Source organism: Pleurodeles waltl, chromosome 2_1 (assembly GCF_031143425.1).
Source record: "Pleurodeles waltl isolate 20211129_DDA chromosome 2_1, aPleWal1.hap1.20221129, whole genome shotgun sequence".
Taxonomy (NCBI): Eukaryota; Metazoa; Chordata; class Amphibia; order Caudata; family Salamandridae; genus Pleurodeles; species Pleurodeles waltl.
In genome coordinates this window covers 618,540,416-618,558,344 of record NC_090438.1, presented here as the reverse complement: position 1 = coordinate 618,558,344, position 17,929 = coordinate 618,540,416, and the positions used below count along the sequence as shown (strand labels likewise).

General features: G+C 44.9%; 1 protein-coding gene across 1 annotated transcript in view; it reads right to left on the bottom strand.

Moving 5' to 3' along the window:
- The window catches only part of LOC138259058 (mediator of RNA polymerase II transcription subunit 1-like), a 582,859-nt gene that overhangs the window by 252,995 nt on the left and 311,935 nt on the right, over positions 1 to 17,929 (bottom strand). The window contains exons 8-9 of the mRNA XM_069206503.1: positions 6,150 to 6,224; positions 4,386 to 4,459 (exon numbers count right to left, since the gene is read on the bottom strand). Of these exons, the coding sequence (XP_069062604.1) occupies positions 4,386 to 4,459; positions 6,150 to 6,224 (149 nt within the window). The remainder of the gene's footprint in view (positions 1 to 4,385; positions 4,460 to 6,149; positions 6,225 to 17,929) is intronic.

Here is a 17,929-nt window from a genome sequence, read left to right as displayed (position 1 = left end):
TGGCTGCTAGTGAGACTAATCACCCATCTATAGCATGGAATCTCCAACATGATGGCCTCCATACTGTTGGCAGTGTTGAGCCAGAACGGCTGGATACGTTCCGTCCATTTCCAACAGGGCTTCCATTCTGTGTCTTTCGTCCAACGAAAGAGTAATTTTTGCTGTCTGGGCTCTCCGCGCCCCATGCTTTATAGGGCATGGGGCAATGTTACTGCTAAGAAAAGATAGAATGTCTCTCTATAGTAAACATGTTTCTAATTAATATTATTAGTCAGAAGAATCGCTCCCCCCCCCCCTCCCCCCCCCAAGAAATCTTCACACTGGAGCTCCCCATCGCACCAGATGTCCTGGAGGCAGATCACATCAATATTTAGTAGACTTAAAAATAGCAACTTCTCTCCACTATTCTTTTTTCTTGCCACATTCCAGGCGACAACTTTTAGGTCATTGCTAGTTGTGGGGCATCCATAAAGGATCAAGCATACGGGCCCTTTTTGAAACACCCGTCAACCAGTACCATTTTTGGATTTCATCATTTGCACATTCAACGGTCGTATCCGCATAACGCTTAGTAGACACCCGTCTACCATTCTTTCCTATGAGATCCGTCAGCCCCTTAGGATCCACCCTAGGTTCCCCATTACAGGAGTAGGACCCCCACTCCCCCCAGTTTTGATGTCGTAAGACCAATCCCCCATCCTGCCTAACTACTTCTTCAAACACAGTAAAGACATTAATACCTTTGCATTGCAGACTGTCCCTATTTTGTAGTATCGTATTTGCAATAATCTTTTAAAAAGTCACTCTCGATAAGGTTCATGTGCCAGTGTGCAATAAGGTGGCCAATGAAATGTTGCTACTTTGTATTAAAGTATTGATATCAGCAAGACAGACTAGTAACAATACACGAATTAAATCTGAATCAAAAAAAGGAACAAAATCTAACATACAAACATCAACATTAGTGAAATGCAAACGGTTGTCTTCCTGTGCCAGTAAAATTGAAAGACCCTTCATCTTACATAAGTCCACAAATGTTATAGATGCTGGGGAAAGTAATGAAGGGCAGAGTATTGGCTGAGGGGGGAGGCACTGCGGCTGGCTCAGATGAGCTATTCTCAATAGAGGGACTTATGGTTGAAGTTTGCATACCCGAAATCGAAGGTTCTAATTTGAGGCCCTGGTTAGAGCCCTCTGTCCATTGGGGGCGGCGGGAGGGGGGTATCCAGTCCATCTCTGCAACAAAGTCTTTTGTCACTCTTTTGTGAGATTCGTCCGATTGCTCTTTTCTTCCCTGTGTTTATTTTGCCTTTTGAGGGACAGACGGGATAACCACACTTGATTCCTGCACAATGTTAGATTTAAAAATAAGGAAAATTTCACTTTCCATATTTGAAGCCACCTTGGAATCAACTGACCCGGAGTCAAAACTATATCTTATTGGGAAAATAGGACATCTGTTGTGGGGTCATCCTTAGGATAATCATCACATGCTTTAATCTGAGGCTTTTCTGCTTGTGAGATAAAATCGGAGTTTGAAATTCGTGACATCACCACAATGGGATCACCCTCTGGAATTACTCCAAGAGCCTCTCCCATAGTTGTCATTTGGCCAATCAGACCAGGAATGTCTTGTGCTACCTTTCCATTATCCTCTTTACTGCTATTGCAAAACAGTGACTTGGATGATATCAGACCCCCACCTACGCATTTTTTCTAGTAGAGCTAAAATAGAGGATAGAATTCTCTCTAAGCAGAACAGTGAAGCGAAAACATTTGCCTCCTGGCCACGAGGATTAAATGACTGATTTCCAATTAGTTACAAATCTGGCATTGCTGATGTTTGAGATACTAGTAGGGAATGTTCTGAATGTGTGCTGCTGAAAAGTTGAAGACCAGTAGTTGGTGTCACTGAGGGCGTAAACGGGGTATGTGGATAAATAATCTTATCTTGTGACCCACCTTTCCTACAAAGTCCAGATCTATGTCCGGAAGAGTAAAGTCTTATTTTAATTGGTTAAGAACTTGCCCGTTGAGGCACATTCTTTAAGGATACTACTGTTGGCTTATCTGCAAGAGGACTAAAGGATAATGACTACTCTGGTGCTGTTTTCTCTTTGCCCCAAATGGAGAAAATTCAGTTGTTACCTTCGAATACATTAATGAGGGTTGCTCTGTTCTGTAGCGGATTAGATTTGGTCTTGGAACAGGCCCTCCCCATAATCAAGCACCCAGATCTTAGTTTCTTTGCTGTCATTATGATTGTTATCTGGCAGTACCTTTGATGTTAACGCACCATGTGAGATGACCACAGTACTCTCTCCCGGTAGTGAATTTTCCTGCCCCTTAGATAAGCCTACTGAAAAAGTGGGCGGAAGGAGGATACTCCGGGGGAGCAAAGCACAAATTACACAGGCTCCACCCAGCCCCCATTGGCTTGCTGTGCCTTCCAGGCACCAATTCAACCAGGCCCTTCTTTAACCCCACCTCAGAGTCGCAATTTGAACATCAATGCAGGCTTCAATGCGGACATCAAAGCGGGCTACAAACCCCTCTGGTTATGTGGTGGGTAGGTATCCAACTGCACAGCTGAGGGTTGTACTGCCTGGTGATACTAAAGTTCTACAACGGAGCAGGGACAGGCAAGCAAGCAACTGCAGAAATTGCAGCTGTATGGGCAGAGCAGAGCTGGGGTGCGGTGCCTGCATCAGTAAGGCACAAGCCGCACCGGCCTAAAACCAGTAGCCTCCATGCCAACCTACAGCAGGTCGTGGCCCTACTGCCTTACTGTAACTCAGCTAAGTGTCCTCACTCCGGTCCACAGGTGCCACGGGGCTCGCTGCCGCCTGTTTGGCCAGTTCGGCCCACTCCTCTCACAACTAGGCTCAGCTCAACAGCTCGATATGCAATAATTGTCCAATCTTAAACGGAGGTCGGGCGACTCGCCTCAGCTCCCAACTAACACGAAGCAGCGTCCCTCCCACCCCCAAAAGTCAGCAGCTAGTCCGCAGACCTAGCAGGTGATTACTGGGGGACTTGAGGTTAGCTGAGGCCCTCCGTGGTCCAGGGTCAGTCCTGGAACTCCAAGGCATGGCTGCAAAATGCCATGCCCCAAAAGGCCAGGGCAGCTGCTCAAACGCCCAGACATGGGCTCCGTGCATGCCTTCGCTTGTTCACTCCGGCTCACTCCAACCGGAACAGGAAACCCATATGCAATGTAACAAGGATCATTTTAAACCAAGAACCCACTCCGTTTAGGAGCATCTAGAGGCACGACTTGAGCAGGGGAGGTCACTTTGGCCAGTGGCAACACAAAAAGGAAGAAATGGGTGTTTAGTGATTTTAATGGCTGGTGAAAGAGTTATAATGCATGGGACAGCAGAAAACGAAGCTCAAGCTTTATTGGGGTGCTTCCTGATGTCAGTCAGGCATTCAAAATAGTGGTCCCTTTAATGAATAACACAAACAAAATGTTGAACCTTTTCTTCCTTATCTCAATTCCCAATCACATGACGGTGTAAGGGTACATTTGAATCCTCTGACGTGTTATAGTTTTTCATTTTTTGGTCTATTTTATTGAGTCATATGGTACTTTTATCGAATTCGTCTTTAGGAAATACGGGAGATGGTCCTTTAGAAGAGAGTAAAAAGACTGTAAAGTGTGGGCAGAGGAAACTGCTAAAGAGAGACAAAAAGTTTCAATGCTTAAAGGCAGTAATGAAAAATGATCAGAATCTAGGTTGACCAGAGGGAAGACAAGGATATGTGAGTAGAAATTTGAGGCTGGGCAAAGTAGGAGGGAACAGGGTCGCAGTGGGAAAGGGACAGGTTGGGGCAAGTGCAAGAATAACAAATGCAATTTGAGAGAAACCAAATGAGAATGTACAATTAAAATGGGAGCCACTGAAGAAAATAAAAGGGGAGACCAGAGAGGGCCAGAAGGAGGACTACTGATGAGCTCAGAATACTGAGGATTTGAAAGAGCCAAGAGAGGTAGGATTATAGGTATGAAGGTCGACAAGAAGTAAAGTGGCCAAGACGAGAGAAAATAAGAGACTATTTCTAGCAACTTCTTTTCACATCTCAGACAAAGATCAATTAAATGTTGTTCTTATTTCTGGCACTCCCTGCTTAGATAGCCCGCATACTTCTTTTCCCCACACCATCGCTCACACAAAGATAGCTTCTTGTATGGCCACACACAGCACTTTGACTTAATCATGAGGTTGCAACACTCCAGCCTTCGGGGATCCTATAATAAATGTATAGGCCAAGCAGGAAAAAATGGTATTCCAGTGCAACAGGTAAAATACAAATGTAATTCCCTTAACATGTATGGTTGAAATTAGAAATCATTTTAATTAAAACCAGAAAAAAATGGTCACCTCCGCTTCTTGGCACAACATGTCCTACTTTTCCATGAAGAATGGCCGCGATTGTGTCAGAGTTTGTGGTTTTCCTGGAAAAAAACATTTTTGCATTATGAAATTTTGGCAAATAGGACACCAAGGTCAATTTTTGAATACATAGCCATTAAAAAGTGAAACCAAGCGGCCCGCTCTGGCTTGCTTTACCTAGCAAAAGGTTGGACAAATAAAGAAACAAATCTTAACAAATCACAAACAGTCACTAACCACAAGTAAGGGACACAACGTGCTTCAAGCTTGTAGTGAATTTAATTGAGGGCAAAAAATGTCTTATGGATATGTGTGTACCATATTCCTTTCTCACTAACTCATATTTGCTCCACACGTCAGATTTTTTTGCCCACCTCCCTTCATTTGTATCCGGTGCTTGCTGTCACTTTGTCCGTTAGTACTACTTCACCTATGCCTTCCCTCTCCTCTTCCCCTCCAGTTTCACCTCCAATTTATGTAGAGTTGATCCCTCTCCTATTCCGAGTGTGTGGATTCGCTTCAGTGTCTCCCACTCAACCATCTGGCGCTTTAATGGAGTCACAGGAGAGGAACAGGATCAGTTATTTTCTGGTTTACTCTTAATGGGGTTTGATCAGCAGCTGCCTCCTCAACAACACCGCTGAAGGGAAGAGTTGTTGCCGATCCTCTCATTCACTACAGCACACTAAATTGGCCTCGGTTTTAGTCCTGAACGCCGCCTCTGGCTATCTGGAGACTGCCTCCACTCAGTACTCAGCTGTTCAGATGGAATTAGCAGAATCAGCAGTAGTAGAGAGAGGTTTACATTGTACCTTCGTTTTGCCCTCGCTCTAATATATATGCATGGCGCTTCAGACATATGGGACCCATGTTTCAAAGCACCTGTGGACAGAGTTCTACATGTTTATACATACTACTTTTTTTTCCTCAGAATCTTTACTTCTAGCCTGCTTCTGTGCCCCCTCAAGAAACAAGCATTTACAATGCAATGGGTCTCGCATTTGCTTGAGTTAGAGCTATTAGCTTTGTACATGCATAACTGGACTGTAAATTCGGATATAAATAGGTGAACAATCTGAAGATTGCTCCTTAAGAGGATACAATTAAGTGCAGTTGTGAAAAGTAAGAGAAAAAGAAAATGGAGCTGGTATTTACCCAACGCTTGTATAGCTGATATACCGATTGCAGGGCATGCCAGCCTTCTGCCTAGGGTGTGGTAGTTTCACCGCTGTATAAAGGAGCCTAAATTCTCAACTGAGTCTCCTACACGTTCTATCCAATGTTGTTCATGTGGATAGAAAGCGTCCTTTTGAAGTGTCAACCGCTGCAAACTAAATGTATGGGAACACTTTCTTCGGTAGGGCAAGTTACAACACGTAAGGCAGCACATAACTGTTAAAGTCATTGGCAACTACTGAAAGAAACAGTAGGGTTCTCATGAATTTTCTTCTAAAAATCGCAGTTTGTGAATTAAATAAAATTGGCAATATCTTCATAACCTCCATGCCAACAACTGCACATCATAACACTTTAAAATCCAAAATGTCCCCATGTTCCATCTAACCGTCGAACTCCATTGACTGGTGTATTTACCATCCTCTCGCCACCCTTTATGTTCTACTGTAAATGATTGTCTTTGTGTGATCTTGGTAAAGCACTCAACTTATAGGAAGGTTTACGTTATACAAAGGCTTCAATAACTACATTATTAAATCAAAACATTTGCAATGCTCTTAAAAATATCAGTATTACCCATCAAGCATGAATATTCCCATAAGATCCTTTTCCAGGGATTGCAGGGCAATATGCACCTTCGCCTTTGATTCCCTAAGAAAGGAGGAGAAAATGAATGTTAAAAAATTTGACTGTGCAGTCAAAACCCATTGTACCTTCTTTTCTGAGTTTGAAAGGTTAGAGAAAGTGAAATTCACTTAACGGTCTGAAAATGAACTATTAAGTAGATACACACACTATGTGCACAAGTAATCCCCACGCTTTCAGGCAGGTCAAAAAGTAAGAACACATTACAGCTATTCTTAATAGGAATTCTTAATTATTGGCATGCAAACATTGGTCCTTGTGGTCACTGTAATGAGGATGACATTAAACAGATATTCTGCTGTTTACAACCCAACAATATCATTTTGTACTGACCAAAACAGTGTAGTTGAGTATTCTTTTCTAGGAATCTGACTCCTGGCGAATTAAAAAAAAATACCACCACCAAATATGTTTGAGTTTTTTTCAGTTATTGATTACTTCTTACTCCAAAAAACAAGGTACATTATATTGCTTTAATCACTTCTAACTACATTTAAAGATAGTGGCAAAATTATCCAAGCCATGCAACATTATAAAAAGCCCTCGAAGAGGCTCTGGAGGATTAAACGGCAAAAAGGACATTAAAAGACAACAAAGATGAACAAGCACTGGCAAAGCTAGCAGGTCTCATCTGTGCGAGAGCTATTGGCTTTGCTAATAGCTTTTAGACATTTTGGACATGAGCGCAGCTGCTACACAGCACAGCGTAAAGTTAGTGGCATGGTGTGGAGTGGGGTTGAGTGGAGTATAGTGGCAAAGAGTAGAGAGTGAAGTGGCATTGACTGGCAGAGTTGTTAAGGGATGGAGTGGCCCAGAGTATAGAGGCATAGAGGGGTGGAGTTGCATTGAGTGGCATAGAGTAGAATGGTACTAGGTGGTGTGGAGTGGTGTAGCATGCAGTGGCAAAGACTGAAGTGGGTAGAGTAGAGTGACAGAACAGTGTGAGGTAGAGTGGTAGAGAGTGGACTGGCATGGAGTGGACAGGCATAGAGTGGACATGCATCAGGTGGACAAGATCAGAGTGGACAGGAGCAGAGTGGAATAGAGTGGAGTGGTGGGGAGCGGAGTAGAATGGTGTAGACTAGAGTGGAATTGTGTGGCATGGAGTGCAATTATGGGGTATGGAAGGTTGCCAGTTACTACTTACTTGCCCTATAGCACTTCAAAGCCTCGACATGGCACGCCAGTACTATAAAAATGCAATTATAATCCAATACATTAGCCTACCAATTATCTTGACATACGATCTATGTAAACATCTGATGCCTTTGATCCGATGCAGGAGCTTGATAGTATGTAGAATGCTTCTGAAAGGAGTGGTTTACAGATAAATGTGTTTTAGACAGGGAAGGGCTAGTGAGAGAGTGAGCATCATACATTGCAGGGCATGGGATAAAGGAGCTGACGCAAGGAGGCGCTAGCGAAAGAAATAGTACCTCAGTCAAGTCACAAGCAGCGGATAAAAACCATTTAAATTTAATCAATATGTGCTTGGTCCATGCACCACAGAATGAAATGGAAGTGACGTCGAGCATATCCTGGCCAATTAAGAGGCAGCATAGAAAAGTAACAATGATGACACAGAATGGTAGGCAGGCTCCCACAAAACAACACTTTTGCAAACAGGTTTTAGGCGAGACTTAAAAATAAATGTCTACATCGGAGTTCCCTTCTAACCCTGTGGATTAGATCAAAGGGCCCTGCTCGGGCCAGCCTAGGTGGACCTTAGGTCACTAGGGCTCTGCTGCAATCCATACTGTGTTGCTACTAGAAGTTGATCACTTGCACGGACAATCTGTAGAAGATAAATTGGCATTTGTATTGTCAGATCACTTTAGTCTCTGCTTATGTGTACTGAGCTGATAGCTATCTCACACAGCATTAGATAGCAGTTTGAATTTTATGTATTTATTTTAATGTAGTTTTTGTAATGTTCCTACTCAGTTGTACAAGTAAGCTATTTAACAACTAATTACCTGCTCAGAAAGGTTTTTGCCATCGCTGTATTCTGTTACATAAAATGTTGGTTAGCTATGCTAATATTGGATTAATCGATGTGCACAGCAATACATTTATATACACAAATTAAGTTGCATCAGCATTATTAAATTTCCCCATCGTGAACTTTCTGTCAAGCCCGGCAGGTAGGTACATGATCAGGCAGGCTCTGAGACCGAGGCCTGAGGTTAATGACTGACATGTCACAGGTGGGGTAACACTTTGACGGCAGCCAAATGCACAAACAGGCAAGCTTAGATCAGATGCCACATATAAGCAGCAATATGACAATGCTCCCTGGAGATTGGCCCCAATAAAACACACATGACCAGATGGATGCGTGCATTCCCAAAAACATTGTAAAATTAGATGTCACATGTAGTAAGAAACACATAGCCATTGAGGGCATAGGACAGTCATTGACCATGTGCCCCTCAGGCTGGACATCTGGACATGTACTTGCTGGCCCACATTGTGCCCACACCAGGTCGAGGCCCACCTGCATTCACTAACTGGAATTGTATTTATGACTCCATGACAACTGTTTGTATTTTTTACCAAGAAAAGAATGTCTTATGGATTTATGAAACTCGGAGAAATGGATAAAAACCTGCTTCAATCCGATATACATCAAGAGACAGTCCTCAGACCCCGGTTCTGTAACTGCTCTTCCGTATGTAATGTTTAGTTAAATGAACCATTCCTGTTTTGCCTGACGCCTCTTGTCTTTTGTTTGTTAAGGTAAATCCTCTTTTGGTCAACATTTAGAGGAGCCAGCCAGGAGCCGATTGGTTCTTTAGACCCAACTGGGACAAAAAGAAGGGGACCCCGCCCGGACAGATTCACATTTGCACAACAAGAAAGGTAAGCAGATGTGGCAATTGATTGGAAGTTCTGCTAAATCCGCGGGCAGAGGTCTGTCCTGAAGCAGTCATCACAAGGGTAAGCCATCATCACAAGGGTAAGAGACTACATCAGAACCTTAGTCCTAGCATTTGGGATGTGGCAAACTAAGATAAAGTATAATCTGCTGTGTTCACCTTTTTGATTGTCAGAAAGGGTGATCGCTTGGACCGCCTGTCATAACACAGACAGTTCCTTTTTTCTACTGAGTGCAATACAGATTTTTGGTTTGCTGGACGCTTGGACCACTGGGCGTGACAAAGATGGCATGCATAAGGCCTCGAGTGTGACAGAGTCAACATCTCTGTTCTAAGAGCTGCCTTTTGCTTGGACTGTTGGGCATGACACAGATGGTACGCATAGGCTCTGGGTGCGATATAGGGCCCACACTTTGATCTTACTAGACTAAAGAGGTTTTCTCAGAGTTATCGGTTTCTCAACACTGCTAGCAACTGAAATAAGTGAGAGGTGTGTTCGCTTGGACCACTGGGCGTGACACAGATGGTACGCAAGGACCCCTGAGCTGATATCGACAAGGTCATCAGGCTCCCCTAGTCCCACGCACTGCGCAAAGCTTCCCTTGTTCACAGGATAACATTCGCTAGGGGTAGGCTAAGGTATTTCTGGCAGGCTCTTCCCTTTATTTTTTGTGCCTGGTCAGCTTTTCTTGCCAGTTGAAATGGTGTCATTTTGATTTTGTGATGCTAGTAGATTAATGTGACTGTTTGTCATAAGTGTTGTGATTGGTCAATGATTTAAGGTGTTGTGAGGATATTGCGGATTCATTCAAATTGTTATTCAATGCCAAAGTAAGGTTCTCTATATTGTCGCCAAATTCCAGACTGCTGTGCATTAACAAATGCACTTTTTCCTAGGATTGAGATTCTTCATATACATTTGTTTGTAAAATGTTTATTTTAATGCATTTGTAAATAACGTTGAGCTCATTAGATTTAGGAATCCCCATATGTATATCCTCCCCCACCAGATTAAATCCAGTAATTCCCTTGTGTGTATATTTCCCATTACAGGAGTAAATCTAGCAATACCCTTGTACATATTTCCCTGCCACCGGAGAAAAACTTAATAAAATCTTATAAAAACAGAAAAGTTAGAAAGCCTACAACTTAAAAAACATAGAATCCATCATGGGATCACCTTTAAAGCATATGCAGAGTAAATTCCTGACTCAGGCTAAAAAGCTTAGCAATTTCTGCCATGACTTACATGCACACACCAAGGTGCACAATGTTCCCCTGGCCAAAGAGAGAACCTTCAACACCAACATACTTGAACACACATGCAGACAAAATACACAGGGCAAAAGAAGGACAAATGAAAAGCAGTACTAGAACTATGGGCCATCTTTGAAGAACCCCAGGCTGATAACATTGACCTGCCATCAGCAAGCAAGGGGTCCACACCTCCCCCATCATATGTAGACATGGAGATGCTCTCCCCGATGCCTGCTAACCCCGCATTAGGATACACTAATCCACCAGTTGAGGGACCAAACAGGCGGTTAGGTCTAGGCATAGCTGTCTAACAGGCATGTTAGGCATGTCAGGTCTAACAGACCCAACACTCACTGCACCTCCCCAAGCCCAGCACTAGAGCTCCCCGAAGCTCGACTCCACATCTGTTGCATTCAGGCCACCGAACAACAGTGGAACAGAGAACACCCACTTCCACTGGTTCGGCAGAGCTCACCCGAATAACAGGGAGGTTCCTGGCAGTTTTGGATAAAGATACAACCAACGAGGGCGAGGAAATTGGTCTCAGTCTTCTGGGACCTGGTGGTAAGGAGATAGCCACAGGGTATGCTCAGGTAGCCAAGGAAACCATGGAGAGCTAGCTTGAGAGCAGGCCTGACTTAAGAACAGCACATAGCTCTGAGCGAAGAAGGCAAACTAGATGGGAGTCAGAGGAAAGGCAGGCACTAAGGAGGGAGAGAGAGCTCGTGCCCTGGAAGCCTTACAAGAGAGTAGAGCAGCACAACCTCACCCAGAGGGGAGCAGGGGTAGGTACAGAGCCCTAGTCACGGAAGAGTCCAAGGTAGAGTCAGAAGGGAGGCTTATGACTGGGGTCCATGCTTCACCACAGCACCAGCAAAAAAGAGGGGCTGACCAGGAAATTAGGGACCAAGGTAGCCAACTGCAAACCCAGCTTAGACGAAGGAGGACCAAGAAGGCACCTATGCATGCACACAAGGAGATCAGCGGTGAAGACGCCCACTACTCCCCCTCCCTCCCCCCGAACGCACAGGACCTGTAAACCAACCCCAAGGGATATAGTAGCATAGGAGGAAGGCAAAGTATGCACACAACCCTTTTGCCACCTGCTGGCCCGCTGGAGCGAGAGAAGTAATCAATATGACAGACCCTGACCTGAGGCAGGATCCTTTGAACCAGAAGAGATAGAAATTGAAGAAGATTGCTTCCAGCATGGAAGGGGGAGATCCTAGGTGGAACTTCCCTTACATGCATGAGTGTCTGAGCAGATGGGAATGCTATGTCAAGGGAAAACCAGTGAAGCTGCCCAAAATGAGAATATGCCCGCTACTACAGACGGGCATGTCAGGGACCATCTATGTGCCATGGGCTCAGGTGGACAAGGAAGGGCTAAGAGCGAAACTGCCGCTGTTGTTGGATTGGGCTGGGAAATGGATCTCATGCTTAGAGAAGAACATCGTGGAAATAACACTAGCATTAGGCAATGTTAAGAGTCTGTGAAGTAGCATTATCAGCAAGCAGACTAACATGATGTTCGCATCCCAGCAAATATGCGGACCAACATGGAGCACGATGGGCTGCATTCATTTCATGCAGGCACCAGATATGGATGGCCCTGATGGAAATATACCCTGACTGCCCAGATGTAGGAGGGTTGATGGCAGAAACTGTTGTAGTTGGAATCTTGCTCCTTGGCAAGACTGCTGGTTTAAGGGTGGCAGCTCTTCTGTTTGTAGGTAACTGAGTCAGTCCTACAACAAGCCGCAACTGTTGGCCCAACCCTCCCAGCTCACAAGCAGAACCTCACCAAAACTCAGACAGTAAAAGTGATTTCTGGCAGCCTTACACATGGACTCTAGATGAGACTTCTTAGAGGAGTCATGGTGGAATGGAAATTACCCTTTTCTCTAGTTAGCAATAAGTCTCAAACACACGAGCAATAGAGGAGATGCAGGAGAGTTTTTAATACATTTATTGAAAAGACTACAGTCTAAAGTAAAATGCATGAATTGCAATGAATGGGATAAGGATCAATAATAAAAGCAAAATAGTGAAGATGAGAGTTGAAACCCCCCCACTAAATTCCAATAAACATAAGATATGAAGTTCCTAACAAAGAACGCCTTAACCCTACCTTATGAGAGCTATGTGAAATAAACTCTAATCTGCCAGTACCATGTCCATGAGAAGTGCCCCCAGCCCTCGTTACCTTTGAATGAGGTCTCTAATGCAGAGTTCGGCAGCAAGGTGACGTGTAGCTTAGATGGCATCTGAAAGGAACGCCTCTAATGATCTTGTGAAGTGCATTTATACTAATCATGTAGAATCCTCGACACAGGTATGTACCTAAACAACTGATTGTGAATGCAACTTGTGTTGGCAATTACATAAATATTTGTCTAACAAGTGTGCATTATGTTCCGGTCAAACATAAGAAAAAAAGGGATATGATGACAGTTAGAAATGGGGTCTTTGGTTGGAAGTCAGGTTACCCCCTGTCCAGCAAGGACCCTCACTCTAGTCAGGATAAGTCACACAATCCAAATTATCCTGTGCCCACCCTCTGGTAGCTTGGCACTGAGCAATCAGGCTTAACTTAGAAGGCAATGTGTAAAGTATTTGTGCGATAAATCATACAATAACACCATATAGCACCACAAAAATCAGACAGGCTGCGCCGTTTTGGTTCGGTGTGCGGTGCATTTTTTACCTCAGTGCGGGCTGTGCGTTGTTTCTGGCAGGCTGTGCGTCGAATTTCGCTGCACAAGGAGTCCTTCTTGTAGAGATGAAGTCTTTTTGGTCCTGAGACTTCAGGGAACAGGAGGCAAGCTCTATCCAAGCCCTTGGAGAGCACTTCTCATCACATCCAGAGACCAGCAAGGCAGCAGCAAGGCAGCAGTCCTTCACAGAAAGCAGACAGGTGAGTCCTTTGGGCAGCCAGGCAGGTCTTCTTGGCAGGATGCAGGTTCTGGTTCAGGTTCTCTTCTCCGGGAAGTTTCTGAGTTGGTTGGGGCAGAGGTCCTGTTGAAATACCCAAATGTGCCTTTGAAGGGGGGGAGACTTCAAAGAGTGGCTTGGAAGTGCACAAAGTCCCCTTTCAGTTCAATCCTGTTTGCCAGGGTCTCAGTAGGGGGTGTGCCACTCCTTTGTGTGAGGGCAGGCTACTGTCCTTTGACATGTAAGTATCAGGCCCTCCACCCTCCCAGCCCAGGAAGACACATTCAAAATGCAGATGTATGCAAGTGAGACGGAGTATCCTGTGTTTGGGGTGTGTCTGAGTGAATGCACAATGGAGATGTCAACAAAACCCAGCCAGACGTGGATTGTAAGGCACAGAAGGATTTAAGTGCAGAGAAACGCTCACTTTCTAAAAGTGGCATTTCTAAAATAGTAATATTAAATCCAACTTCACCAGTCAGCAGGATTTTGTATCACCATTCTCCCAATGTTAGCCTATGAAGGGAGCAGGCCTCACAGCAGTGTAAAAACAAATTTAGGAGTTTTACACTACCAGGACATGTAAACTACACAGGTACATGTCCTGCCTTTTGCCTACACAGCACCTTGCCCCTATGGGTTACCTAGGACACACCTTAGGGGTGACTTACATGTAGAAAAGGGGGAGTTTTAGGCTTGGCAAGTACTTTTAAATGCCAAGTCGAATTGCCTGAGACAAGGTTAAGGAGCTACTTAAGTGGGTGGCACACTCGGTGCTGCAGGCCCACTAGTAGCATTTAATCTACAGGCCCTGGGCCTTAAGTACATTAAATAGTCCAATTGGGTATGATCCAATGTTACCATGTTTAAAGGGAGAAAGCATATGAACTTTAGCAGTGGTTAGCAGTGGTAAGGTGCGCAAAGTCTTAAAACCAGCAAAAACAGTATCTAAAAAAGTGGAGGGAGGCCATCTTAAAGTTAGGGGGGACCACCCTAAGGCTGTCAGGTCTAACAATGACAATATCTACATGCATCACCGATAAGGATGCCTTTTTCAGAATGGCACTGATAATGAAAAGCAAAACATTTCTTATAAAATGGAAGCAAATGCAAAGTGCACGAAGAACTAATGACATAAATAGGATAAAACAGAGCATGCTAAGTGGGTAAAAGGTTACTAGGTAAAAAAGGGCAACAGTCCTGCAAGCTGATGGCTAAGCAGTCTCCTGTGCCCAGTAGGGAACTAAAATGGATTCACTACAAAACCATTAAACCTGTAGAGACCATAACAGATTTCCTAGACAAGATGAGAGAATGGCGGGTACAGGAAACATGGCAGCCATGGACCGATATGGGCCCTCAGGTCATCTTCTACAATATCCTCTAGAAGGGGCTGCCCACCGAAATACAAAACGGTTTGGACAACGCAGTAGGGTTAAATACTAAACCCTGGCAGGAGATAGAAGCGCACAAATTGCATTTCCACAAAAAGAAAAGGATAAGAAGGAGCAGGCCCAGAGGGACAATGTTATGTTGGTCCAACATAAGCTTAGGAAAACCACCCTTGAGGGGGTCACATTAGCCACAAATGTACAAATGGCACATGTTCTGAATTCCGCTACACCACAAACCCCAGAGAATTTCAACACCACTACAACAATAGAGACCAGGGTGGTTGGCAGCATCTTAACCCCATACAATGCTACTATTGCCACAGAATGGCCCACATGGCCGACAGATGCCAACAAAATGCACATCACATGCAGAAGTCAATGAGCCGGACCAGTCCCCGTTAAATTCCTATCCACAGAATCAAGCCCAGGGAAACCTGACCGCACCTCATATTTAGCCGTAAGGAAGTCAGTCCACTGATGTACCTCCGCAACAGGGGTCAGTTAATTGGGCCAACGCATGGCATCAGCAACCAAAGAGAGAGGGAACGCAGAACAACAAGGACCATTGTCACAGCCACAACAGGGAAGGATAACTGCTTGGGTTAGCAGTGCCTTTGAGCAGACATTGAACACAACTGCCCAGTGAGCCTTAATGTCCCCAAAGCAAAGCATCTGTGTCGCAAACACTTCAAAATTCACCGTACCAAAACTCAAAAGAAAGGCAAAGAAGACAACATCAGGAATTTAAACTTTACTTGCATTCGGGGAACCTCAGGGTTGCTGTCCTCACTAGGATCCACCATTCTTGGCTGCTGAGTGGCTGTTGATTGGGGATCCTCGCTAAAGTTCACCATTCTGGGTGCCTGCTAAAACCTAGGCACCACCCTGCTGCTAATCCCCCAAAGCGAAGTCAGTTGACAACAATCAAGGGGGAGGGCAGCCTCCCCAACCAGTATTGAAAAAGCAGGCACCACAGGTCCTCATGCCCACAAGCCAAATTGGGGCAAGTTCAAATGACCAAGTCAAAAGGTCACCATTCATGGGCACCTAGCTGGAATCGAAGTGCTTATGTCGCATAGCCTCAGCAGCAATAGTTCTCCCAGCTGCCCCAAGCCAAATAGGGGCCCCCTTTCAGTTCCATACTAAGCTGACCTCCAGTGTCAGGAGCCAACATGGCGTTGAGTCAGTAGTGGAGGTTCACTAGGACAACCTGCCTTCCTATTCCATTCCCATAATTCGGGCAGACTTCCACAAGTCCTGGCCTTGCTCCAGACTGTTCATGCAGCAATACCTTTACCTCCTATTTTCCCTCAGAGCTTTCCAGCAGCAGCTGGGAACTGTAGGCCCAAAAAGACATGGTCAGAGGGAGAGGAAGGTGACGGGAAAGGGAGTCCAAAACACCCATCGCCGCTCTGAGCAGAGTAGAAGGCTGAAATATGCTGACCCCCACAGCAGGCCTAGCAATCAGGCAAACACGCAAGGCCTCACTCACCGTTTTGAGGGAGCAACAATCCCAATATTGAACTCCACAAATCAGAGGCACACGGTGGCCATAGAACTCTGACTCCCTCCAGTTCACAACAGTAAATATCAGAGGTTTAGGGACATGCCCAAGAACCAAACAAAGAAACCCAATGTTAGCCCGAAGGAAGCCTCAAGAAAAGGGTTTAGTTAGGACACCTGGCACCACTTGAGAGGGTCGCGTTGCATGCCACGTGCTGGGACCAGAGGGATACACACGTGACCTCAGGGCACGTTGTAATCATCAACCCATGTTCAGTGTGGCACGCCTCTGACATCCCCCGCCGTGTGTAGGTCAGGAACACTGCCAACATTGAGGGCACCACCCCCCATGCGCAAACTAGAGGGCTGGCAATGCCAACAGAGCACCAGATGAGAGTTAAAATTACTCTCATGCACGAGAATCTTCCTGTAAAGCATGTCATTCAGAAGTACTCTTGGTCAAGCACAGGGGAGAGGGGAGAAGCCAAACGACAAATAAAATAACTTTTTTTCCCCACACAAAGCAGATATTCAGAGTGGGGCTGCCTTTCAGTGCCTCACCAAAATCACGGAAAATGCAGGAATTCCTGAGGAATAATTGGTGACATGCAAAGATGTAATGTTCTTTGCTTTTATAACAACCAAACATAGCTCTTGCCCAACAGATCTGTCAGACACTAAGTGCACCACCTCTACAGTGGACCATTGCATTCTCAGCAGCCACACCAGTACCCCAGCAGGATCGAGAGAGACAAACTGCTCCAAGGAACTTTTCTCATCCAACAGGATCAACAGCCACAACATGCTTCAATGACTAACATCCATACCCCCAACGCGATCCCGGACCACACCTTGCCCCAAAGACCTTTTCAAACTGTTTTCCAACCAAGGAAATCCCATCCAGAAGACCACTGACATCTGTGCTGGAATCATCACAATACCTGCAATGCTTCCTAAGTTTTATATTTTTATGCATTTATACATCCTCTGTCTTCTAGGAATGCTTCAACATACCTGCATTTCCAAAAACAGTCTAGTCTGATTAAAAAAAAAAGTCACTGAACATGTGCAGGGACCTCTCTCACATCACCTTCAATTACACTGCACCCAACACTAGCAAGACATCAGCCAGGTCATCCTATGTCTGTTCACTGATACTATATGCAGAAGGCACAGATAGGCTTTACTTATCCCAAGAAGTAGCCCCTGAAAAGCAAAATGCTTTCTCCAACTGTACCTGTGTAAAATTAGAGCCAAAATGTAACCTAATAGAGTAGAGCCCCATAGGGTAGTAATAAATCTGACCCGTTACATGACTACAGCACTGTACCTTCTCATTGAGCTTAGCAATATCCAAACTGAGCTAAACAGGATGCGCAGGAAGGGAGCTATACAGGAGAACACTGTTTGGCCCTGAGATTTTCCCGAGAAGAGATTCTTGGAGGTAGATAAACCACTTAACCAGAGCACAAACACATCCGCTCCCACTTCCATCTGTGGTCCCAGGGTGGCCTCTAGCGGGTCTGGGGCCGTCTTTGTTAATAACAAAAGTACCCCAGACATGGAGTTTTAGTGCAAGGCCATCCACCCCGATTATATGAAGGGAAACAGGTCTTGTAGGGGACGTTTAAGAAACAGTTCAGATACCATGTGTCAGGAGATCTGGGACTCTGAGATAGATAGGTACACAGTGATAGAAGGGAGGGGGCAACCCCTAATTGTACAGAAACTCCCACTGTATTCT